General features: G+C 35.5%; 1 protein-coding gene and 1 pseudogene across 3 annotated transcripts; both read right to left on the reverse strand.

Annotated features, from left to right (window-relative positions):
• Positions 1-490: 490 nt before the first annotated feature.
• Positions 491-7752, reverse strand: LOC149556018 ((S)-8-oxocitronellyl enol synthase CYC2 pseudogene; annotated as a pseudogene). Its single transcript, XR_016364616.1, has 3 exons — positions 7690-7752; positions 7180-7262; positions 491-1847 (listed from the first exon to the last, which is right to left on the reverse strand). The product of XR_016364616.1 is annotated as a (S)-8-oxocitronellyl enol synthase CYC2 pseudogene (transcript).
• Positions 4846-7821, reverse strand: LOC149556019 (3-oxo-Delta(4,5)-steroid 5-beta-reductase-like). 2 transcript variants are annotated; one of them, XM_089830133.1, is made up of 3 exons: positions 7690-7821; positions 7180-7262; positions 4846-6153 (listed from the first exon to the last, which is right to left on the reverse strand). In XM_089830133.1, the coding sequence occupies exons 2-3, from the start codon at positions 7225-7227 to the stop codon at positions 5002-5004; spliced, it is 1200 nt and encodes a 399-aa protein (XP_089686259.1). In that variant the 5' UTR covers positions 7228-7262; positions 7690-7821; the 3' UTR covers positions 4846-5001. The 2 variants fall into 2 exon arrangements, with proteins under 2 accessions (XP_089686259.1, XP_089686260.1); XM_089830134.1 differs by having other exon boundaries at positions 7583-7752.
• Positions 7822-27326: the final 19505 nt, after the last annotated feature.

A 27326-nucleotide genomic window follows, 5' to 3' on the forward strand; every position in this document is an offset into this window, starting at 1 on the left:
TGATCCCCACTAGCAACATCAAATGATGAATCACAATTTCACTAATTTCAATTAATCTGCATTGTGAACTTCAGATTTGCATGCCAATGCTATTTGGCTTGACAAGGCATATAACTCATTAATGCATGCAACCTTCTCTCTTTTTCTGCATTAATAAATATATTAACACAGAAAAAGAGAATGTTACATGCATTAATGAGTACTTGGAGTAAATCTCTCTCTCTCTCACACACACGCCATCACACAATATGCACATATACATGCAACTGATACAGAAAGGAGTCAGAAAACATCACTGTTTTTACAATACGTGTGGGTTCCTTCAAGTTAATCACATATGTTGGCCTTCCTTGCAGACAAGGCCAATGGAGGGGAATAACTGATAGAAAGCTTGGGAATATCTTCCCAACCTTGTTTCTGTAGAAAATGCTAAATAAACATTAAAAATAAGTGCTAAGAATAGAGCCATCAATTATTAAAACAAATGAAGTTGCCAAAACAAAATCAGTTTATAAATATATCGATACAGAAATAGATCACATTAAAGTAAGATGGTATCTTATTCTTCAATAGAAAACATAGATTTCATGATACAGAGGCTACAAGGAAACTTTATGCATAAACATACATTGTAGCTCCCTCAGCAGCACTCGTTTGTCCTGAAAAACCAGATGTTTGTGTCATACTGATCAATACTATGGAATAATTCTTGTGGCTTTCATTTTGTCAATTCATGACAAGAAAGAAGATTCTGAATTGCGAAACCCAAAGAAACCATGTTCCTTGCTTTTGTTCATGCTATTCACATTCTCGGAGGGAGCATTCAGTATACGATCTGCCAATGACCAATTTCCAACTTCTTCAAATTTAGTCGGAAATAAATCATTTTCTTTCACAATGGCATCCCAAACAAGAGATTTGTCTTCCATTGCTTCAGTCAGGCTAAAACCTTCCCCTTCATATGATAATACTTCCAGTTCATATTTTTCTGCCATTAATTTCCACATCTTTTTCCATCTGAATACATCTCCGTTGGCACAATTGAAAGCCTGGTTCTTTGCATAAGGATTCATAGAAGCCCAAATCTCTTGTTCCACAATCAATTCAGCATCAGATGCATCCACAAGCTGTTCCCATGCATTTTTACTGCCTGGGAATTTTAAAGGACGTCCTTCATATTTGCAAATGGCAGCATAGACACACAAGGTACTGATAATGTTCCTTAGGCTCCAATAAGAGGAGCCACATATGACTGTAGGATGGTGAATTGACCAAGTTAATTGTTTTTTCTTCTTAGTGGCATCAAATAGTATATCTTCAAGAGTGTAGTAGAAATTAGGCCCAGGGAGCCTAGGTAGCTCTTCATGATATGGTGATTCATGAGGTTGTATATTTGGATTCCTAGCCCTACTATCGGTTGGGCCTAAGTAGTGTTTGCCACCAGTCTGAAGACAAATGTGCTTGAATCTCTTAGCATTGGGAAGTAGTGCATCTAAAACATTGACAAACATTCTTCCATTATCTTCACAATTCTGCTCCTCTGTCTGTCTACTAACCCAACAAACCCAAAAAAGAGTAGTTCCATCCTTCAAGGCAGAAATCTTTTCTAATGTTTCTTCTCTGTTAAACACATCACATTGGATGTAATGTACTGAAGTGTCTTCAGCCCACTCTGGCTTCAGCCTTCTGGTAACACCGTAAACTTTCCAAGGTCCACCAGGAGTATCAGGCAATGGTAAGATTTCTGCCAAGCTCTTACCTACAATTCCTGTGACTCCTATAACCAGTGCTACTCTTTGATTCTCATACTCGACTTCTGCTCTTTCAACAATTTGCTAGACTTTCCTCTGTAAGTAAAGAAAAGGTCAGAAACAACATTGCTAGACAACAAGGCAAGGCAATAGGAGGATCACTTATATGGTTCATCACTTTTTTTGGGGGGAAATCAAATCTACCAACTGAATGAGATAATTTCAAGAAGAAACAGAATTGATTCCCTTCATCAACATGAAGAACTACCCATAAGATCATCTCTGCACTGGCATTTATGACCCCATAGGTATTGAAAACAAGTTGAAACATATGCTGTTAGTTTTTAAACTAGGATACTCTATTTTGTTGCTAAGAGGTTATGGTGCAGCGTGCAGCTATACATCGCATAGGCTTTCTTCAATAATCAAAAGTAGCTGTCCAGTATTTATAAAAGTAAGCTCGTAACAACTTGATAATTACAATTCCAGTAGACATCAAATCAGTTGGGGTTAACCATCTTCCTGGGCAAGCAGATGTATGGTTGTTGGGCATATGACATGTGCACGACCAGTGTGGTGCATCATGCAATTAGGTGTAAACCCCAGATCATATGAAACATTTTCTGCTAGTACCCATTGCTAGCATGTACATCAACAGTGATGTTTTGGACTCGTGCATCCTAATAAGCATAGGCTAACATTATACTTCAATCACATAGGTCATAATCTCTTTTTGGGCAGACAGGGGTAAGAAATTTGCACATTTAAACATTTGCAGGGCTGGGATAATTCCTCATATAAAAAGATCGACCCCCCAATCATCAGGATTTCATCCCTCCCATGATTATTGATGGTGCTAATCTCACCTGCTTTATTTACTAACTATAAATCTTTGGAACTAATGCAATCCTCATAGCCATGGGCGATTGACCTATGAGCCCCACTAGTTAAAAATCAATACTTTTGTTATGGAAAAAAAATCAGAGATAAACTAATCGCATTCAGTCACCTTCCAAAAAAACCCTTTAAATTTTTTTTGACAGGATCTTATGTTATTTTGAGTGCAAGGATCAAAACAGATCTTAAAAAATACTACATCACTTGTTTTTTTCTCAATGTTCTAAAAATCCCCAAATTCATATTCTGAATATTCTAAGAATGCCAAATTCGTACTTCTAAATTGCTAAATACTAAAAACATTAGATGAGGTAGCTAACCCTCTAATTCAGGTCATACAAAAAATTTCAAAAAGCTTGAGGTGGCACTTTCAAGCACTAACATATCTTAATTGATAACATATTTGTTGTATATTGGGGTCAATGCACAAGTTTTAAAGTGCCTTGCCCAAAAGTGCACTCCCATTCACTAGAGCAAGTAAACCAAATAAACACAAAGAGTTCATTAAGGAGCGTATCTTTCATTAACTTTGACAAGTCATGCATCCTTGTGTCAAGTTACATTAATAATTACTCATGCCACAAAAAATTATCCACTCAAAAAGCCCATTCCTAGATGCCAAATCAATCTGTTGTTACTTGAGATGTCTAGACTCAAATTGACGATGCAAAATTCAAAGAATTAAGGTCCTTTTGTCTCAATATACCTGACCCTTGCAGCAACACACACTACCTGCCTCTACATGTACATAGCAATTTCCCCTTTGCATGTCTAAGGGCAATTCCTTCACAAGATAATCAGCATAATGCCCCTAAGATTGTGTCAATAAACCCCCTGGTTGAAACCAATAGCCTAGAAGTAATAACCACACTTATAGACATATTGAAAGTAAACATTATCACATACCAACCCTTCCCAACAAATCTGAATGTTGAATGGTATGCTAATATATGCACTTGTGCCTCAATATATGCTCACATCTATATCCACGGGCATTATCAACCTTGATGATGATGCTAACTGTGTCTCATTACAGGATCATTCACCTTTATTTCTAGGTTTTTTGCAAGACGGGTTATAGCCTTTAGTGAGCAATATAATCTGCATACACTGAGATTTGTGTTGAGGGTTTTACTAGTCACACAATATCTCCATCATATTCCTAGCTCAACACTTTCACACCGAGCTTGTCAACCAAAGCCTTTCTGACATTAATAATGTGTCTGTGTTAAAGGAGGATACCAAGCTGTGATCCTCCATATCAAAATGAATTGATGCCTCACAGTTTCATTAGGTTGACTAAATGTTCATTGTGAACTAAAGGTTTGCATGCAAATGTTCCTTATTCCGACTAGACATACATACCACTATGCAATAAACTAGGATATTGGATGACTGGTCATTTCAATTAATTAGGCCATCCCCCAATATGTGTGTAAGCCTGTAATCAATACATACAGCGCTTGGAATGCATCACTACTTTTACGCAAACACACACACATCACCATCCAAAGCTTTCCTGGTATTGATAGTCTGTCTATGTTAAAGGACTTTACCAAGCTGATCCCCCACAGCAACATTAAATGATGACTCACAGTTTCAATAATTTGAATTAATGTGCATTGTGAGCTTAAGATTTGCATGTCATGCTATTTAGTTTGAATAGGCATACAATCCATTGTGCAGTTATAGTTTATATATATATATATATATATATTCCCTACCAAAACAAAAAGAAAGTAAAATCTTGTCAGTCATCTACTAATCAATCATATGGCAATCAGTTTCTCCAAGCACCAATGAATGCTTGCAACCCTCTCTCTCTCTCTCACACACAAACACACACACATGGAGATTTATACAATATGCACAGATACCTGCACAGAAAGGAGTTGGAAAACATAACCAGTTTACAATGTCTGTATTCCTTCAAGTTAAAATCATATGTTGGCCTTCCTTGCAGACAAGGCCAATGGAAGGGCATACCTGATGGAAAAATTGGGAATATCTTTTCAACATTATTTCTTAGAAAAAACTTCAAAATCTTGAAGGATATATTATTTAAGTTCATACAGAAGATGCTGAAATAAACATTCATAATGAGTACTAATTATAGAACGCCTTCAATTATTAAAACAAATGAAGTTGCCAAAAAAAATCGGCTTTGTAAATATATCAATACAGAAATGGCTCGAAGTAGAATAAAAAAGTAACTTATACTTCAACAGAAAACATATATTTTATGGTACAGAAGCAACAACATAACTTTATACAAAAACATACACTGTAGTTCACTCAGGGCCACTCTATTGTCCTCCTGAAAAATCAGAAGTTGGATGCATACAGATCAATACTATGGAATAATTCTTGCAGCCTTCATTTTGTCAATCCATGACAAGAAGGAAGACTCTGAATTGCGAAACCCAAAGAAACCATGTTCCTTGCTTTTGTTCATGCTATTTACAATCTCAGAGGGAGCATTTAGTATACGATCTGCAAACCACCAGTTTCCAACTTCTTCAAATATAGTGGGACATAAATCATTTTCTTTCACAATGGCATCCCAAACAAGAGTTTTGTCTCTCATTGCTTCAGTTAAGCTAAAACCTTCCCCTTCATATGATAATACTTCCAGTTCAAATTTTTCTGCCATTAATTTCCACATCTTTTTCCATCTGAACACATCTCCATTGGCACAATTGAAAGCCTGGTTCTTTGCATAAGGATTTGTAGAAGCCCATATTTCTTGTTCCGCAATCAATTCAGCATCAGAAGCATCCACAAGCTGTTCCCATGCATTTCTGCTGCCAGGGAATTTGAAAGGAAGTCCCTCATATTTGCAAATGGCAGCATAGACAGACAAGGTACCGATGATGTTCATCAGGCTCAAAGGAGAGAAGCCAAATATGACTGTAGGGCGGTGAATGGACCAGGTCAATCGTTTTTTCTTCTTTGCAGCATCAAAAAGTATATCTTCAAGAGTGTAGTAGAAATTAGGCCCAGGGAGCCTAGGTAGCTCTTCATGATACGGTGATTCATGAGGTTGGATATTTTGATTCCTAGCCCTACTGTCAGCTGGGCCTAAGTAGTGCTTTCCACCAGTCTGAAGACAAATGTGTTTGAGACTCTTAGCATTAGGCAAGAGTGCATCTAAAACATTAATTAACATTCTTCCATTGTCTTCACAATTCTGCTCTTCTGTCTGTCTACTAACCCAGCAAACCCAAAAGAGAGTAGTCACATCCTTCAAGGCAGAAATCTTTTCTAAGGTCTCTTCTCTGTTTAACACATTACATTGGATGTACTGTACCGGAGTATCTTCAGCCCACTCTGGCTTAGGTCTCCTGGCAACACCATAAACTTTCCAAGGTCCACCAGGAGTATCAGGCAATGGCAAGATTTCTGCCAAACTATTACCTACAATTCCTGTGACTCCTATAACCAGTGCTACTCTTTGATTCTCAGACTTGATTTCCATTCTTTCAACATTTTGCTCAACTCTTCTCTGCATGTAAAGAAAAAGTCAGAAAACAACCATTGCTAGACAACAGAGCAATAGGAGGATTACTTAAATGGTTCATCACTGTTCTCTACGGAAATCAAAACCGACCAAATAAGACAGTTTCGAGAAGAAACAGAATTGATTTCCTTGATCAACACGAAGAACTACCAATAAGGTCATCTCTATACTCCAATTTATGATCCTATATGTATGAAATACACATTGACAGATCTCGCTGTTAGTTTTTCAGCTAGGATACTATATTTTGTTGCTAACAGGTTATGGTACAGCAAGCTTGTGGCAACTTGATAATCATGCTTCCAGCTGACATCCCATTGGTTGAGACAAATCGTCTTCCTGGGCATGCAGAGGCGCAATTTTAGGCATATGACATATGCGTGGCCAGTGTAATGCCTCCCGCAACTAGTTGTAATCCCCAGATCATGGGGAACATTTTCTGCTAGTGCACAGTGCTAGCACATACGATCCGCTTGAGAATATCAAGCTGTAATACTTTGGACTCATGTGCCCTAATCAGCGTAGGCTCAAGAGGTAGGTCAAGATCTCTTGCTGGGAAGACAGAGGTATGAATTTTGGGCGTTTAAACATTGGCAGGGCTGGAACAATTCGTCATATAATTAGGTGAACGCTCGGGTCAACAGGTTTCCATCCCTCCAGGGAACAGTCCTGGTGCTGATCTGACCTGCTTGAATTACTATCTAGTCAAGTTTACAATTCATGCAATCCTAATTGCCATGGGTTATTGACCTATGAGCCTCACAAGTTTAAAATCAATACTTTTGTTATGAAAAAAAAAATCAGAGATAAACCGATCGACATTCAATCACCAATAGAAGCAATTACTCATAAAAGTTTTCTACTTGTTGAGATCCCTTGCACTCATTTCCCTAGACAATCCCAATTGATGAATCTGGTTCCACTGCCATGGTTTCATAATTGTATGCTATATTGCAGCACCCTGAGTTTATTAATTTGAAACCAAAATAGATGGGCGACTAAAAAGCTTACCTCTTTAGGACTAATTGCTCCTGTCCACCACCACGAGTACCAGCTCATCGTGTGCGATCCAACAAAAAATCCTAGTCGCCAATCTGCCATAACATATTTTCTTTCAGATAGATCCAAAAAGAGAAAACAGAACCTATGCTATCATAAGAAATTATCTACACCTGTTCATCTATCTGGACATAGAAAAGAGAACTTGTTCACTACCCAATGACATGAAGCTGGATAGTAAGCAGAACATTCAGATTTTCTTTTTGTAAATTAAAAGATACATCCAGATCAGAAGCACCAGAAAAAACTACAATATGCCCTTGTTAGCGAATAGCTTGATTAACCCTAAGCACAACAGATTTTAGCAAAGACCCAATGCAAAAAGAAAATGATTTTAATTGGCGTAATCTTTTACTGCAATATTCAGTTTTCGGACACAGAACACAAACAACCGACTCTCCGCATAGATTCAGCTTTGATCAATAGAAAAAATGTATCCGCAGAACGTGTTCAGGTACCTACCTCAGAACACTTGAAATCTGGATAATATCTTGTTATGAATATCTGCAGCCTTGATTCAGAAATGGGTGTGCTTGTGTACTTCGGTTAATGTATAACGGTTTCAAGATTGCGTCTTCATTGCTCAGTAAGAATAAACTCGCCCAGTTGCGTGAAACTGCTAAAAATATCGATGGGTGGACCCAAGCGTTCACAAAAGCATGTCAAATTCCCGGACGTGTGAGATAGAGATTCATCCCAGTGCGCTTGGAGTGAATCGCGTATAAAACGATCTGACACGAATTTTTTTTCGAGTCCCTTAAGTCAATTCAATTTGGACTAGGTTTTCGTCGTCACATTAGTGCAGATTGGATTGAAGCAAACGTGCACGCCAGCGGCATCCACTACCACAACCAATATTAGTGAGGTGTCAGCCCCCAATTTTGTTTGCTTTCATGGTTTCCCACCTAACAAAATTTTCATAAGATAAAACAGTCTCCATGAAATGACTGTTTTACAGCTCTCTTTGTATATTTAGGTCAGTTTAGTTTTATTCTCGGGTCTTCTGGGTAATGTTTATTTATATTTATAAGCTATGTTATTGATAAAGATCTATCGATTGGATATTTTTTTATAAGATAAATGATGTGGATGAAATGATTGATTTTCGGCTTTAGTTGCATGTTAAGTCAGTTTACTTTTATTGTAATTTGTTTTTTATAATATTTATTAAGTAGTCATTGTATTGATAAGATCTATTTATTGTAGAGTAGTTTTTAAGTAAAAAAAGATATGGTAATTATAAGTCATTCTTTTTCACTCTTTGTCCTATTGGATATTTTAATTTAATATTTATTGATGAAAGAAAAAATATTTTCATTTAGTGTATTTTAAGTGTGATAAGTAAATTAAATGCAATATGATTAGAAAAAGTTTCTTTATTGAATTATCAAAATATTTTTTTATGTGAAATATATTTTAAATTTGTTATATTATTCTTTCATTCTAGATATTTTTTCAAGAGTCAAGACTTGATAGAGCTTTTGTGGCACTTTCTCTAAAACAATTTCGATTGCAATAACATTTTTAGATGTTGTTTGGGACTTCTAAGAGATTCTAGTAGGCTAGGTGACAGGGATCAAAGTAGTTGTCAACATATCTACTCGTTTAATTGAGTAATCTAGAGGTGTTTAAAGTGACCTGTAATAGGCCATTGTATTGTAACTTTAGTCCTTGATTTTCTAATACTATTAAATGGTTTCACATATTGTATATTGTTAGGACAATAGTGTATCAACCATGTAGTTGCATTACATTACTATTTATATATGTTTCTATTTGACCACAAATTTGTCCAAAATGTTTCCCAAAACTATAGGCTAGCTAAATTAGCATGATGGTAAATTTTCCTTGCAAGATCATGTCTAGATTTGAAGTTTTTAAAGCTATTTTTTAAGTTGCCAACAAATTTTTTGAAGTCCTTAAAGGCTTGAAAATGGACAAAAAGTGGTTGTGACTAATGTAGTGGGTTACAGCTTTATAGAATGATTCATGTTTTTTCTTGGTTCTACAAATAGTTCATCAATCATACTCTTGAATTGAAAGTTATGGCCTTCAGAAGTTGGGTTTCCTAAATAAGGCATCTTGGGTTAGAGATTAGTTAGGCACCTCTTTTTGGGTGGTTTTAGCCAATGGTTTTGCAATATTGTTTAACAATTTTATTCATTGTATCTCTAATATGTTAGGTGTATGAGATGGGGGTTGTGTGAAAGAGTATTATATTTGATGAGCTATCTTTGAATATTTAGTTGTTGATACTCTAGTGAGAATCTTTCTCTACGAGTATATGTTAAATGTTAGGGTTGTTGTTGCACTCAAAGATTGACATGTTAATGCATGATACAACCACTAGACTCATACAAAACATAGAAGGTGATTAAGTCATGTTGTGAACCATATGAGGGATGTTGGTGTCATGTCCCCTTTTCAAATAATTAAAAATAATAATCTTTTCTAAGGCAGGCAGGCCCAAAAAGGTGAAGTTTTAGAAAAAGAGGATAATCTTTGGAAACTAATGGACTAATAAATGAAAATTATTATTAAAATATGTTTTATTAACCCCTCTTGGACGTGATTTAGGGTTATGCCCTCTTTTAAGGAGTTTGGAGGCATTTTGGGCTGATTCCATAACTTGATTTTTGCGCATTGCTTTGTTGTTCTTCAGAGGCTGCCAAACCTGTGAAGAAGGAGACCCAAGAACGGGAGTTTGCAGGTTTCCAGGAAGGCTAAGGATGGGAGTTTGAAGCCATTCCATGTGCATGCTCATGCAGAGTTTGCCTTTGTGCTGAACAGTGCAGATTTGTGAGTTTTCGGGTGTATTTTTTTGTAAGAGTTTGGTGTTTCCGGTTGAGTATTTCATATCAGTTTGGGTTGCTGTTGTATATCAAACTTTTAAATGTTTAAATAGAGCTGAATATATGTATTTGAATATGATTATACTTCTGTGATAGATTATTAAGTGTTTGTGGTGATTCCGGGCTATTTTGTGCTATTTTCGGGAGCCCGATGAGCATTGTTTTTGTCCTTTGTTTGGGAGCTATTGTGTGCATGTTATACAGATTTGGAAATGTCATTTGATAGGCTATTATGCTGCTCAAATTTTTGTAAAAATTTCCACTTTCATATTTATTAATAATAGGTGAAGTTGTGAAGCTTTTGGCACTATTTCTGGCATACCCGATTTGGGGTTTATTGAAAAATGAGTGGATCTTTGAAATATTGGTTGTTTGATTTTAAAGATCTGATTTGATGCTTGAAATATCATATAAAATCAGAGAAAGGGACATTTCAGTGGTATCAGAGCTATGATCTTGCCAACCTGAGGGTTTGTAGAAGTTTGCATGTCAATTTTGACAACTACCCAAATCTTGCATGTCAAAATTTATGGTTGCATGCTACTTCTAATCATTTGCATGTTAGTTCTTGGTGAATTTGGTGGTTGCATGTTGCTTCTAATCAGCTGCATGTCAAAATCTATGATTGCATGCTACTTCTAATCATTTGCATGTTAGTTCTTGGTGAATTTGGTGGTTGCATGTTGCTTCTAATCAGCTGCATGTCAAAATCTATGGTTGCATGCTACTTCTAATCAATTGCATGTTAGTTCTTGGTGTTTGAAGAAGTTATAACCTATTGGGGTTACACTCTACTTTATCCAGAATGGACATGTATAGTACAGAGTCTCAAAGGACACGATCTTGGACAATTGATATCCAGAGTCAGAACAGTAGAAAGGATGGTTATTTAGACATTCGAGATAAACTTAGGAAAATAAGCCATGACATGTCTGAACAGTTGGTTGAGCACCATCGTATGATGAATGACATGTTGTCTGAATAGTTGGTTGAGCACCATCATATGATGAATGACATGTTGTCTGACCCAACTAAGGTGGATAAGTTGACCAGATTTCTATTTGGCAAATTTTCTCACAGGGCAGGTGACACAATTACCAAGAACTTGCATGAGGAGTTTGAGAAACTAGCTTATAGCCAGGCAGAGGTCTCAAATTCTACTCTACCATAGGAGGTAGTGAGAAAGGATATTACGCAGATTGATAGTAATGGTCAACTTGATACTCAAATTGAGGCAATTGTATACAGGTCGTTAAAGGGTGATATCACAGGTATTCAGGATGGTATAGTTACAACAAGTAGTGACTACAATGTAGTGGGTTCAGATGATGATTATGAGGATGTTGTTGTGCATGATGGTGAGATACTTGGTAGAGATGAGCAGACATTGAGCATTCATGACTTTGCTGAGAAAGAGTACCAGGCACAGTTAGATGCTTCGTCACATGAGGTTGAGGCTGGTAGTACTTTACACGATTTGTCTAGCCAGCTGAAAGTGAACAAAGACAGTATTGTGACTTTATTATCTCATCATGACAGGTATGTGGAGTTAGTTGGTATTGGTCATAATACTCAAGTGAGGATTTTGCTTGAGTTACCAGTTGATTCTAGTTTACAGATATGGACTCGAGATTGTTATATTGGCATTTGGGATTCAGTTGACTGGAGATCTTTAACACTTTTTGGTAGTAGTGTTTGTTTGGGTGCTATCGTCGATTTGATTAGCAGATTGCACGGTGTTGTCTTTTCTTGTGCTAGCAGCTTGTCCGATGTTGGTATTAGTTTTTATACACCGGTGTTGGGCTTTGTTCATATATCCAGTCGACCATACTTGCTAGAATGTGTTGATGATCTTTCATATTTAGCAGTGTGTACAGATGAGTCCCAGGATCATATTGGCATTGATGACATCCAGGAGGATGTAGTGGGCAGTTTTGAAGACTTAGTTTCCTTGGGTACAAAGGAGTTGGATAGAAGTGCTATAGTTTTTGATACTCTGTATGTTGATATGAGCTTTAGAGTTGATTCACAGGATATGGATGGTAATACTCTAGAGACTAGTAACTTTGAGGATACTCCTTTAGATAGTGCATCAGAGGAGGTTTGTAGGAGACAGTCAAGCCAGTGCCATCATGTGTCTAATCAGTTGAGAGTTAGTGAGCGAGACATTGCTATCACTTGCCAACATTTCGATGTTGCTCGTCAATTGTTAGCAGTTTATGGATGGGGTTCTCCTACTAGTGATGAGTAGGGAGGCAGTTATCTTTCCTTGACAGAGTTCCACTCTTTATGGGAGGCTATCCAAATTTTGAGATAGGATTATATGCAGTTGGTAGCCGACAGAGATTATCTTATGGAGTGGGGCAATACAGCATATGATGCATTGTTGGCCAAGGAAGATGAGGTGAGTGAGCTTACTGAGCAGCTTAAGGTGACTTCTGAGATTCTTGAGAGTACACAGTTGGCTTTCAAGGAGTCACAGTTTCATTTGGCTAAGGTGACCATGGAGTTAGAGCAACTACAGTCTTTACTAGATTCTGTACAGTCACAAGCTGTGGTGTTTGATGATCCGAGGATGTCCATGGTCAAGATTGTCAAAGATAGTGGAGATGGGGATGCATCCATCCTTGATACTAACATTGGCATATCGGGTTCATCCCCACTAGAGTCAAGTTCAGTTGAGTTGGGTGCTGCAGCAGATTGTTGTGGTATGCCTAACATGGTGGTGACCTCTAACACTAATGGCACGAAGACTAGAGATGTTGTATCAAAGACCATGTGTGATGTTAGTGAGCCGATAGTTGGCATGGTTTCTGCTAGTAATACTACTCCCTTTGCGATGTCTTTAGAGGTAGTAGTCAGTTCCAACTTGGTTAGTGATCGATTACAGTTAGTTACATCTGGATTGCAGTCTAAGCCACTGACTGAGATTGGCACATTCTAGCAGCATTACATTGTGAGGTATGCTCATCAATTTACCTTTGATGACCATGTTGATGAGATGATGATACAGAGATGTAGTTTGGTTCTGAGTGCTTATCATCAGTTATGGGATAGTTTGATGCCTCGGGATGAGAATTGTGATGGGCATGACATGGTGATAGATTCTACAGTTGACAGCTTGATAATACATGACTTAGAGCAGGAGTTTCGGAGTGATGCTTCAGCGGGTGTTGTTATTGATTCTACTCCTTTGGCTATGACATCTCCTGACTTAGCTGGTGATCAGTCAGAGTGGGTTGTATCACTTGTTCATGGTGATCTGTTGACTGAGGTTGGTTTTTTTTATCAACATTATATTGCAAGGTATGTACATTAGTTAGCATTTGATCCTTGTGTTGAGGAGTTGATGGCAAGCAAATTTGGTTTGGGTTTCAATTCTTGTTGTTTATCTTGTGATGGATTTTCACCATCAGGGGTGCATGGGAGTTATGGTTATGAGACAGTGGTCGGTGTTCTACAGAGTTGTGTTGACTGCAGGAGTTGTACAGTGTGTGGATTCTCCATACTTGGTATAGTTTCATTCGGGAGCATTCACCATTGTTGCAGAGTTGGATTGTACATTCTGTATAGGCCAGTGGAATGCGTTGATGGTATTTACTGTGTTGGTAGTTTGATTTGTCCACTTTACTTGGGTTTTGATGTTCTAAGAGTTTGTGTCTCATGGGTTTCTGACTGTGGAAGTTGTGACTTTGGAGTTTGGTTGAGCAGTAATTGTCAGTTTGATTATGGATTCCTCTTGGTTATATTGCAGAGGATATTGCAGGAGCCTGTGTTAATTGACAATAGTATAGTTCATGACTACATTTGGAATCCAGGTGGATTGATTGGTTTATTGTTCAGCCATTGCTTGAGGACAAGCAATATTTGGAAGGGGAGGACTTGTCATCTCCCCTTTTCAAATAATTAAAAATAATAATCTTTTCTAAGGCAGGCAGGCCCAAAAAGGTGAAGTTTCAGAAAAAGGGGATAATCTTTGGAAGCTAATGGACTAATAAATGAAAATTATTATTAAAATATTTTTTATTAACCCCTCTTGGATGTGAGTTAGGGTTATGCTCTCTTTTAAGGAGTTTGGAGGCATTTTGGGTTGATTCCAGAACTTTATTTTGGTGCAATTCTTTGTTGTTCTTCAGAGGCTGCCAAACCTATGAAGAAGGAGACCCAAGAACGGGAGTTTGTAGGTTTCTAAGAAACTAAGGATGGGAGTTTGAAGCCATTCCATGTGCATTCTCATGTAGAGTTTTCCTTTGTGCTTAACAGTGCAGATTTGTGAGTTTTCGGGTGTATTTTTTTGTAAGAGTTTGGTGTTTCCGATTGAGTATTTCATATCAGTTTGGGTTGCTGCTGTATATAAAACTTTTAAATGTTTAAATAGAGCTGAATATATTTATTTGGATATGATTATACTTTTGTGATAGATTATTAAGTTTTTGTGGTGATTCTGGGCTATTTTGTGCTATTTTCGGGAGCCCGATGAGCATTGTTTTTGTCCTTTGTTTGGGAGCTATTGTGTGCATGTTATACAAATATGGAAATTTCATTTTATAGGCTGTTATTCTGCTCAAATTTCTCTAAAAATGTCCACTTTCAGATTTATTAATAATAGGTGAAGCTGTGAAGCTTTTGGCACTATTTCTGGCATACCCGATTTGGGGTTTATTGAGAAATGAGTGGATCTTTGAAATATTGGTTGTTTGATTTTAAAGATCTAATTTGAGGCTTGAAATATCATATAAAATTAGAGAAAGGGACATTTCAGTTGGTCCTGCCAACAATCCCCTTCCTAATGTCACTCACTCTGGCCTATATGTAATCAAACCTATGACCAAGCTTTAATAAAACTTGTTAATTGTTAAGGTTGTTGTTGCACCAAAAGATTGACCTTTTAATGTTTGATACAACCACTAGACTTATAAAAATCATAGGAGGTGGTTAAGCCATATTGCAAACCCTATAAGAGACGATGACCTACTGCCAATAGTATATTACATTATGTTGAAATTTGAATAATGTATTGGGAGACTTTGGGAGATTGGGGATTTTCTCTCAAAAAAAATTTCTCTGTGTAAATCATTTTGTTATGGTATGCATTGTTTGGAAGTGGGTTTTGTACACCTTGCATAATGATGTATATTATTATAATATTTTATTTTATGATGTAGGTGTTGCACCTAGGAGCACCTACATAAACATGCAACATTTAGAGGTTTTTATAAAAATTTATCGGTGATGTTCAATGTTGTATTCTAATATTCTAAAATTATATTGATATAACTATTTCATATTAGGGAAAATTAATAAGTACCCAATTAGGTGGTACATGCTATTAATGTGTGTTTTTTGTAATATCACTTGGTGGTTCTTTATGAGATTATTTATATATAAAAAATCATAGGAACAGTTCTTCAAGTCAGGATTTTCTTTCTTGAAGGTTAAAAGCATGACATGGGATGTGCATTCATTTTCTTATTTGTGTGGAATGCATATTGATAATCAATACTTCAAAGTCTTTCATGCATTTATTGTAAATTTTGAACTATCGAATAGTACATAGATGATGGATGTTTTTGGAGGTTGCATTTAGATGAAGGTTATTTCACTTACTCACCCAAACACAAATAACACAACAGAGAATAAACATAAAATTACAAGAACGAAAACACTTGCTTGCAATTATCTTCAATAAAATAATGTTACAACATATTGGAAATAATTTTCTACAACAATGAGAGCCTTCTTATTGCAATAACTTACAAGACATAGTCATGACTCACACTTCTAGAACTGTCTCTTGTAATCCTTGTTTTCCTCTTTATATTAAGAATTTTAATAACCCTAGAATAGTTTTTGAAAATGTAACTTCCCCTCTTCTTAGGTTGGAAACTTTTATATCTTTTTTCCCTATATTATAATATGACAAGAAAATGCTGAAAATGGGTTTCGGCATAGTGCCTCTCTCATTTTCTTTCTATGTGGCATCCTAATGGACGTGGCTTTGATCAGGTGTGTGTTAGTGCCTTCATATTAATAAGGAAAATATCAATATAATTATATTGATATAATTATTTAACATTGTGGTATCACCAAGAAAAAAGAAAAGAAAAACTAATATTAGGGAGAATTAATTTTAAATACACAAGTTTACATGTGAGATAAAGGAATTAGGTATCACATGCTTTAAATGTAATGTCCCTTGGTGGTTTGTAAGAGATTATTTTTATAAAGAAATAATAAGGGTAGTTCTTAAAGTAATTCAGGCTTAGCATTTGTGGAGGTTGAAATCATGACATGGGATGTGTGGTCATTTTCTTGTTCACATAGAGTGCTTATTGATGGTCAGTACTTCAAAGACTATTATGGATTTATTGTAAATATTGAACTATTGAATAATATATGGATGATGGATGCTTTTGGAGGTTGCATTTAAATAAAGGACACTTCACTTACTAACCCAAACACACATAACACAACAAAGAATTTTAAAAAAAATACAAAAATCCAAAACACTTTCTTTTAAGTATCTTCAATGAAATAACTTTACAACTTACTAGAAATAATTATCTATAGCCACATGAGCCTTCTTATTACAATAACTTACAAGACATAGCCATACCCACACTTCTAAAATTGTCTCTTGTAACCCTCATTTTCCTCTTTATATTGAGAATTTTAACAAACTTGGAATAATTTTGAAATTTTAACTTCCCCTCTTTTAGGTTGCCACATTTATGTCTTTTCCCCCTATTTTATAATGTGACAAGAAAATACCCAAAATGGGTTTTTCCATAGTGCCTCTCTTGTTCTCTTTTTGCATGGCATCATGATAGATATGGATTTATCTCTTTGTGTGTTAGTAACTTCATGTTGATGGATGTGATGCCTTTTTTGAATCCAAATTCTCTTGTGGCTTCATGTGATTGATTGAGCTAACATTATTCATAAGTGGTTAAATGTTGGTTTTTTGTGATCATATTGGACCTATAAGAACTTGTTACTTTCACGATTTGAGTTATATCATAATATCACTAAGTTTCTTATACCCTTATTCTTGGTTGTAAGAACCATAGTGTTATGGCTTGTTACATTCCTAATTTGAGATGCTATAATTTTGATGCAGTGAGAATCTAAGGTTACCCCTACTGGAGATAATCTAGATCCTTGCAAATAACCACACAACGAAAACACAACAACAATGCAAAATGCAATACCAATTCTCAAGACTTTATTCACATATAATAATTGTTTACATGCAATATGCCCGGTTCTAAGGCCTTTCGGGTTAGGGCCAAATACAAAAGAAATTATAAAAATAGTTCTACAAGATCCCTCAAGATCCAACTCAATCCTAATCCTAGCTAGTTCAGATCCACATTTTGGTAGAAAATCGCAAGGAAATCTCAACTTGTGCTCACAAGCCCACCAAGAAATCTCCTGGTTTATCAAACCTTAGCTACTAGCCCTTCTCAAAATTCGCTCCTACACTTCATCCTCTTCTCCAAGTTGGATTACTATGACTCACTCCTTCAAATGAATGAATGCCTAAAGACTCCACAAGACCCCCTATTTATACCCAACTAAGCCACAAGTTAGCCTAGCCCATTACAAATTAAAATAAACCCTTATATTAAATATTTTCATAAGCCACAAGTTGGATGCAACACTCATTAACTACCCACAACCCAAATTAAATGCCAAAATTTGGCTCACAGACAACTCAAGCACCATAGAGACCAAGACCAAATTTAGTGTGAGAAACCATCACCTAGCATTAGCATTCCACCAAGAATAAATGAGCTTCATCATTGACCGAGCCAACTCAGGCAACACTGCAACCAAACCATAGAGACCAAACTAAGCTCACAAGTATATGTCAAATCCCTTCAATAACTGAGCAACTCAAGCAACACTATTATTGTGTTCCTCCTTCATAGATCAAGTCCCTTCAATGACCGATCAACTTGAGCAACACTACAACCAAGCTACACCAATCTCCCAATGTGTGTCAAGTTTCCACAAGCACTATCGAGTGCCTTCAAAGATTGAGTGCCCCCAAGCTATGTCAAGCTTCTTTGACAATCGAGTAGCTCTAGGATCGCTAAGTCCATCCATCCACCGATTTCTCAACCAAGAACTACCAAGAGATGACCAAGTAACCTCTACCAATCACCTCTTCATCAACTAAGTACCAGTCCAAGCACCCTCCAAAGAAACTACTGAGCCTTCTTCCATGAATTCCAAAGTAGCCATTGAGCAAACCCAAGATGCTGATGCATCAAATTTCTAAGGTTACAAGGGAATCTAGCTCCTTTTATTAATGAGATCGTTCATATTGTATGATTCTTGATGTGATTTTATGGTTTGATTGATGTATGTGTAATTAGTTAGTAGATTATGCCCATTTATCATGTGACTATCCATGTGATGTGATCTAGTGGTTGTGTTGTATGATGCATTTGGTTACTATCCATTATTTATGTTATAGTATTACTATTGATTTAAATATTAGATTATGTTTCTATTACCATATGAATCATATCTACATAATGATGCTTTATATGATTACTATTGATTTCAATTATATTGTGCATTACATGCTTTTGGATATTTTAATGGAGATTCTCATTAATATATACTTATATTGCTAGAAATGATTATTTTAGTTCTTTATAATTGAATGAAATATTTAATGTAAATTAAATGTCAATATAATGAAATAATGTTTATTGTTATGCTTATATAATTGCTATAGATTATGTTTGATGTGATTATACAATATGAGACAAGGTCATAGTTCCTCATTTATGAGGTCTACATGACATGTCATTCTCCTTCATTTTATGTTATCATATATATGCTTACATGCTTTGGCTAATTATATTGTGAGAATATACATTTGATGTTTGCATGTTTTAATGAATATGTATCAAACACATTTTGCCTATGATATAGGATTTGAGTGTGTTTATTGTTAGATAGTAAATCCTACCAAGATAACTAAGAGCGAGGTGGGGGTGAATTAGTTATTTGATCAATAAAAATTTGATCAACCCTATTAAACTTCAAATATGTGATCGATATAAAAATAAACCATAAGAAGATACACACACAATAACACCAGATATGTTAACTAGGAAAACCCTAGTGGGGATGGTACCCATAAAGTGATGTACTAATATAAATGTTCCTTGTAAGAGGATGGACTTTATTAGGATCCAATGAAATAAATTAAGTACATTCAGTCCCTATTAGGAAATTCCAACCATGTTAGGAGTTGTAGAAGGTAGATGGACCCACTATCCAAATAGCTTCAAGGGAAATACCACCAAAGTCATTATCCAACTAGCCTTTGTATTATTCTTTTTAGAATAATAGAAATGCAACTGATCTCAACAACATTTACTTGCTTTATCCTCTTATCGTGCCAATACAATACCAAAACACTTCTTAGATCTCAATATCAGATCTCCAAACTTGCATCACAATGATCCCTTTGATCACTTACTCACATTTACCAATCTTCAAAAGTCCAATATAATTTAGTTACATTTGTTGGATTTGAGCAAAAGTGCATAACAAATCCACGAAGTCCAAGAAAACCTGCATGCAAAAAACCTGTCATAGAGAAGAAAAAGACAAGAAGAGGCAAGGGTTTGATCTGAAAAACTCAGACGAAGAAAATATTATTCAACAAATCTTCATAATGAAAATACGAAGAGATCAATCCTTATAAAAGGAGATTGAAACCCGAAAAGGGTAACCTAAAGCCTAAGAAAGCTAGGTTGCACAATATAATTAATAAAATATTTATTATATGCTCCTACAAGATAGCTTAAGCAAACTAGAGTAATAGGCAACTTATTTAATTAAATCAAAGTGATTTAATTAATACGTGAAAACAACTACTTACTCTAACACCCCCCCTTAAGCAAAGCTCAAGAGGTAAGCTAACCTAGCACAGCTATGAAAGCATAAAAGTGGGTCCCAGCAACAAGGCCTAATTAGGTACCCAATACAAGGAAATCTCTGTAAATTGGAGAAATAAAGAAAACCACATGGGAAAAACCCTACTCCAAAAAGAGATAGCAAAGAATGTTCCAGAAGAAGGAACAAAGAGAGATCATGAAGAGAACCACTAAAGCATGAAAAGCCACAAAAATTTGTCAAAAGGTGTTGATCTGTAGAACCTGCATAAAAATAGAAGGCACAAACCAAGTGTATCTATATGGTAGATGATCCATCTCACCGAAATGCATCAGTAGCCAGCCACTGCAATCGCCTAGTATGTAGGATCAGGTACTAAATACATAGCTCACACTAACGAACCATAAAAGCAAGGAAGCATAGAACAAGAATATAACCCCCCCTTAATGCAAATGGGGTGAGGTGACAAGCAACTGAAAAGATGGGCCAAAAATCTCCTACAACATAGGAACCAAACACATCAAGAGTGAGGTACAGACACCTATAAAGGCATGTGTCATCGACACATCATGGGGCTAATGTCATGGAAGGGACACTCACTTGACAAAAGAAGAGAACCTAAATGACAATCAACTATCCCCGCATGACACTTTATAAAATAGTGCGAGTACAACAAATCACAGCGATGAAAAGGATCTCGAAATGCAAGAGTGGCACTTTATCTCAGTGTGTTTGCATAAAGATGCTTACAATGAGTATAAAAAATGATTAGAAAAAGCATAAGGCTGAAACAATAGATGGTAGAGCCCAAAATGAAGCATCTAAAGCAACAAAATCAATCCCCAGACCTGAAACAGCCAAGATATACACTAGGATGCAAAAATGCAGAAGGCTAAATAAAATGTGCCTAGATTAGAATCTAGAACAACAACTAGCATCACTGAAAAGAGCACACAGAGAGCTTTCTAGCGATATAAAGAATTCCAAAAACGGAGATCGGATGCTCAAGATACGCCTCCCAGAGTGCAAAATAGAACATCCAGATTTGACTACCAAAATAGGCAACTAAACTGCATCAAAACCCAAAAAAAACTATACCAATATCTCCATCTTAGAACCAGCTTTTTGGCACATTTTTTGGATCAAAAAAATATGTTTGTATGCTCAAGTTACGGAGAAAAAACCACTAGGCCCTTTGAAATGCAAGAAAAATTATTTTTTTAAATAAAAAAATAATTAAAAAACAAAAAAAAGTGCCACCCCTGCACCACTGGCAGAGTGGCGGCTGGGGTGGTGGGAGGGCGGAGGGACACTGCGGGGCGGAGCGGCGGTGGGGCCAACAGTAACCACTAGCAGTTTCTGCCAGCGGTGACCGCAGCGGTTAACTACTAGCAGTTCCGCTGTGGCTAACTAACCGCCACATGGTTCAAACTATTGTTTTTAAATTTTTTTGTGAATTTTTAAATTTTTTCTACCTCAAATTGTGTGCAGAGGCTGTATGGCCCTGTACAACAAATTTTTTTTGCCTCCCAAATCAACATTGTCCAAATCAAACAAATTTTATATGGAAATGAGGATTTTGACGCCTTCTGAATCCATCTGTGATGTCTGTTTGGGCTCAAACTGTTCCAAAAATTAGTGACCCCCCTATTTTCTCAAAAAAACTTGAAAAAACACCAAATTTGATCTGCCAAACCCTTGTTCTCCTTTTTTCTTGAAACACCAAACAAGCTACAATAGATTTGGCTATGATACCATGTAGGATTTCAGAAAAAGCGCATAACAAATCCATGAAGCCCAAGAAAAATTGCATGCAAAAAACCTATCACGGAGAAGAAAAAGACAAGAAGAGGCAAGGGTTTGATCTGAAAAAATTAGATGAATAAAATATTATTCAACGGATCTTCATAATGAAAAAGACAAAGAGATCAATCCTTATAAAAGGAGATTGAAACTCGAAAAGGGTAACCTAAAGCCTAAAAAAGCTAGGTTGCACAATATAATTAATAAAATATTAATTATATGCACCTACAAGATAGCTTAAGAAAACTAGAGTATAGGCAACTTATTTAATTAAATCAAAGTGATTTAATTAATAAGTGAAAACAACTAATTACTCTAACAACATCCACTTTTACAACCAAGGAAATAATCCTTCCTTTATACTTTTTAGGAGTTGTAAAAGGCAAATGGACCCATTGTCGAAATAGCTTCAGGGGAAAGACCACCAAACTCATTGTCCACTTGGCCTTTGTATTATTCCTTTCAGAATAATAGAAATGCAAGTGATCTCAACAACTCAATTTATTTTCTTTTTCCTCTTAATGTGCCAATACCACACCAAAACACTTCTTAGATCTCAGTACTAGATCTCCAAACTCACATCATAATGATCCCTTTGATCACTTACTCACATTTACCAATTTTTACAAATCCAATATAATTCACTTACATCCACTTTTACAACTAAGATAATAATCCTTCCTTTATACTAAGTCCTCAAAATAATTCATTGAGTCATCCTTGATGCTTTCCCAATTAATTACAATAGGAACTCATTAAGATAACATGTTGCAATAGATCTTTTCATAATAACAAAATTACTATCAACTCAAAATCTTCACAACTTCTCACATGTGTAACATCAGACTTCATGCACTCACTAATATCATCATTGGGTTGTCTTTTGTCTTTGTCTAACTTCACTCATCCATATTCTATCCCTCTTAGGAGATATAATTTGATCACCGAAAGGCATTTCTTAGGAACTCTATATGCAAAGTGTCTTTGTAAATCACAAATAACTTTTGCTAGTCTTCAACTTTCTACATGTTCTCTTAACAACAACATCAAGAAACACTGTAGAACACTTTACCAACTATGCTTCACCTCATCTTCAATAATCGATCCATACGAACTCATTCTCTATCTACTACTCTACCAATCTTCTCAGTATGTTGACATCAATGACAAACATAGTCATTAATGTAATACATAGTCATGCTAACTATCTCTCCACTACTCCAACAATGCTTGAGTACTCCCCCATAGGAATATCATCAGCATTCATGCTAACAATACGCCCCTTTGACATGGGTGGCAACATAGATGAAAAATAACTAAGTTCCAAGAATACCAAACATGTTGCTCTATCGTTGTCACTCTCATATTTCCAAATCCTCTTCATCAATCAAATTTGAAACTCTCAGGAAAAACTATTGCTCCCCCATTGATAAGCTTCCCATTGACATCAATACTCTATTTATGTTACAAAACTCCCCAATTCTATTTACTTATCATTCCATGCATTTTCTCCCCAATGTTTAGGAGATGTTTTTCATGTGGTCTATCTCCCCTATTGACATCAATGACAAAGGCATCATTGTGCTAATTAGCTACCAAGAGTCCTCAACCAACTCAAGTGTCCAAAGATACTATTCAGTACTAGTTACCAAGAGTCCTTCATGACTCTGCTCAATCATGGATACTCCCCCATAGAGGACACATCAACATTTAGTCCAGATTAACAATAGTATTTTGTACCATTGGACTAATGCAATCTCTACATCTTCTATTCTAAAGTGCAGTGGCATAACCCCAAGCATATCTTACAAATAATCAAATGTATCCTTAGGAAAGGGCTTCACAAATATATATGCAACAAGCTCCTTTGTATTAACATACTCCAATCTAATTTCTTTCTCTACAACTTTCTCTCTCAGAACATGATACTTAATCTATATGTTCTTTGTCTTAGAATGTAATATAGGATTCTTAGACATATACTCATTGTACTTATGTTATAATAATGTATGATAATAGGTTCTAAGAACTCTATCACAATATCTTTTAGCATTTGTTTCATCCACATGATCTTATTGCAATTGTTTGTTGCTGCTACATACTCTACTTCTGTTGTACGCTATGAAATACAATCTTGTTTCTTACTTAGCCAAGAAACTAATCTTCCTCCAAGGAGAAATTCTCTGCCACTTGTACCCTTCCTATCATCGATACTACCTACCCAATCTACATCAGTATATGCACATAAAGAAAAGTCATTTGATCTATCATACCATAACCCAAAATCAAATGCACCCTTCAAATATTTGAATATCCTCTTTACTGCTACATAGTGTGATTCCTTAGGATCCACTTGAATTTTGGCTACTATACCAACTACATTTGCTATATCTGGTCTCATGTGAGTTAAATATTGCAAACCTCCAATCATGGATATGTACTTCTTTCTCTTAATTGTAGGTGTCTCATCTTTGCTAGATAATTTGTGACCAGTTATCATAGGTGTACCAACATGCTTACAACTTTATAAGCCAAATCTCTTCAATAAGTCTTTCAAATAATTATTTTGTGATAGGAAAATACCATCACAATGTTTAAACCCAAGAAATACTTCATCTCACCAGTCATGTTCATCTTGAGTTCATTCTTCATTTCATCAACAAATTTTTCACTTGCTTCATCATTACCTCCAAAGATTATATCATCCACAAATATCACAATAATCAATAGACCATGCTCAATTTCTTTCAAATACATATTACTATCTGCAATACCTTTAGCAAATCCCAATTTTGACAAATACTTATCCAACCTCACATACCAGGTTCTAGGTGCTTGCTTTAATCCATATAATGCTTTCCTCAACTTACATACAATATATTCTTCTTTTGTTAAAGGAAATCCTTTAGGCTACTCAATGTAGACTTCTCCTTCAAGTCTCGCATTCAAAAATGTTGACTTCACATCCATCTGATACACTTTGAACTTCTTATTTTCTAAAAAAGCCAAGAACATTTTTACTACTTCAATTTTGACAATAGGTGCAAATTCATCTTTATAATCTATACCTTCTTGTTATGAATATCCTTTGCATAGAAATTTTTCTTTGTTTCTCACAACCTCACCTTGTTCATTAATCTTATTTTTGGAAACCCTCTTAGTTCCTATAACATTTTTGTCTTTAGGTCTATGGATTGATTCCTATGTCTCATTCTTCACAATATGATCTAGTTCTTCCTTCATTTCTTGAATCTAGTGATCATCTTTACATGCTTCATCTGCACTGTTTGGTTCAACTTGAGAAATCAAATTCTTCATTTACTCTATTTCTTGTCATAACTCCTTTGTCTTTGATTCCAATAATTTGATCAATAAGATGATTCATTGTCAAATTCTTATTTGGTGTTGGTGTCATTGTCTCAACTCTTACTTTTGCTCTAGGTTTAGATCTTGGTTCCTCTCTTTGTTCCACAACTTGAATGCCATTTTGCAAGTCATTGTTAGTCTCATAGAAAGTCTCAACATTTTCTTGGATAGGCTTAGGATTAATTTCTTCATCATCAAAATTATAATCAAGCATTATCTCTTGAACTCCAAACTTCTCATCCACTTTTACATTTGTACTCTTAACAATAGTCTTAGTTCTCTAAATAAAACATCTATAAGCTTTTCTTTGCAATGAATAACCAAGGAACATATCTTCATCACTTCTTGCATCAAACTTATCAATGTTATCATCTCTCTTGATATAACATTTGCTTCCAAAATTTTTGAACTACTTCACTGATAGTGCATACCCAAACCATAATTCATAAGGTGTTTTGTTTGTACCTTTTTTTGATCTACACTCTATTCAGTATATATACTATATTATATTAACTACTTCTCTCCAAAATGTCTTTGATACATCATTCTCACACATCATAGCTCTTACTTCTTTTGTTATAGACCTATTTCTTCTCTTGGCAATACCATTATGCTTAGGAGTCTTAGGGGCTAATAGATGCCTCTCAATACCATTCTTTTCACAAAAAATATTAAATTCATTAGAGCTAAACTCTCCACCTCTATCTGATCTTAAACAATTAATCTTCAATCTAGATTCATTCTTAACTCTGTTCTTAAATAACTAAAAGTTCTCAAATTCTTTACACATTTCTCTAAGGAATGCTACCCACATCATCCTAGTAAAGTCATGAAAAATAATCATGAAATACATTTTACCTTAGAATCCTCTAGTCTTAGTGGGACCACTCTGATCTATGTGGATAATTTCCAATTTTGTTGTATAAAACTTCTTGCTAGGAAAACAACTTTTCTTCTACTTGGCCATAACAGATTCCTTGCATACAACATTAGTAGGCTTCACAATTTTTGGTAAATCTCTTACAAAAAATTTACTACTTGATTTCACAATATTATAAGAATTTATATGACAAAACCTTCTATGACTCAACCAATTTTTATCAACTTTGGCAACCAAACATATCATCTTTATAGGATTCAATTGAATAACATTACCTATGAATCATGTACTAGTGCCAATCATCTTACACATGTTTTCTTTGTGAGTTGTAATTGATGTCCCTTATCAACCAACTATCCAAAACTTAGAAGATTATTTTTTATTCCATACAAAAAATAAGCATCATTTATGTTAGTTTTTCCACCAAGAGTAATAGATCCTATTCCCTTGATTTGACAAGCCACATTGTTACCAACTCTAATGCTTTCTTTATCATGGTTGTTGAAATTAACAAAATTATTCATATCACCAGTCATATTATTGGAACAACCACCATCTATGATCCAATTATCTTTCTTCTCAACCTGCGATACTAGGGCTTTCTCTTCTCTGACTTATTTTTTAGGATTTTCTTCCTTTATAGCAGCAAAGCCTAACTCATCATCATTTTCACTCTTTCTTCAGATTCATAATCATCATTTGCATACAAACATTCTCTAGGCCTTCTAGACTTGAAATTATTGTTATACTTTTTTACACTCTTAGGACATTTAGAAGCAAAATTGACCAAATTCATTACAAGTCCAACATTTAAAGGATTTCTTACCATTTGGTTCTCTCTTCACAAGCAAGACAATTCCTTCTTCAATGTTTATATCTTCCTCAAATCTTGATCTACTGCTGATAGCATAATCTCTATTGGTGCTTGCACTCCTTGATAAGGAAGGGTGAACACTTAATGTACTAAAAGTAGTCTCCACTATAGGAAAATCTCTAGATTGTTTCAAGCTTAATTATGTTTCTTCCAATCTTCCAAGAAGAGTCTCTCTCAAAACATTTCTTAGTACAAGGTACCACTTTCTCAATCATCTTTTTTTCTTGAATGGTGGTGTCAATCTCTTCAAGATCTTCCATATGATCCCATCTCCATCTTTAGTCTATTACAAGAATTGATTGTTGCAACAATTTTTTATATTCTGCCAATGTAACTTCTTATAGATTCATCGTCCATCATTTTAGCCTCTTGAAATAAACATATCTAGTTTTTCAATCTG

This window comes from Cupressus sempervirens, chromosome 5, assembly GCF_028749045.1.
Source record: "Cupressus sempervirens isolate cs-2001-9-10 chromosome 5, ASM2874904v1, whole genome shotgun sequence".
Lineage (NCBI taxonomy): Eukaryota > Viridiplantae > Streptophyta > Pinopsida > Cupressales > Cupressaceae > Cupressus > Cupressus sempervirens.

Excerpts from the sequence above, each read along its gene's own strand:
- LOC149556019 (XM_089830133.1), bottom strand. The coding sequence starts at position 7,227 with ATGAGCTGGTACTCGTGGTGGTGGACAGGAGCAATTAGTCCTAAAGAG. Across the intron at positions 6,154-7,179 it reads GAGCAATTAGTCCTAAAGAG|AGAAGAGTTGAGCAAAATGT; the intron begins GTAAGCTTTTTA and ends CTTTACATGCAG.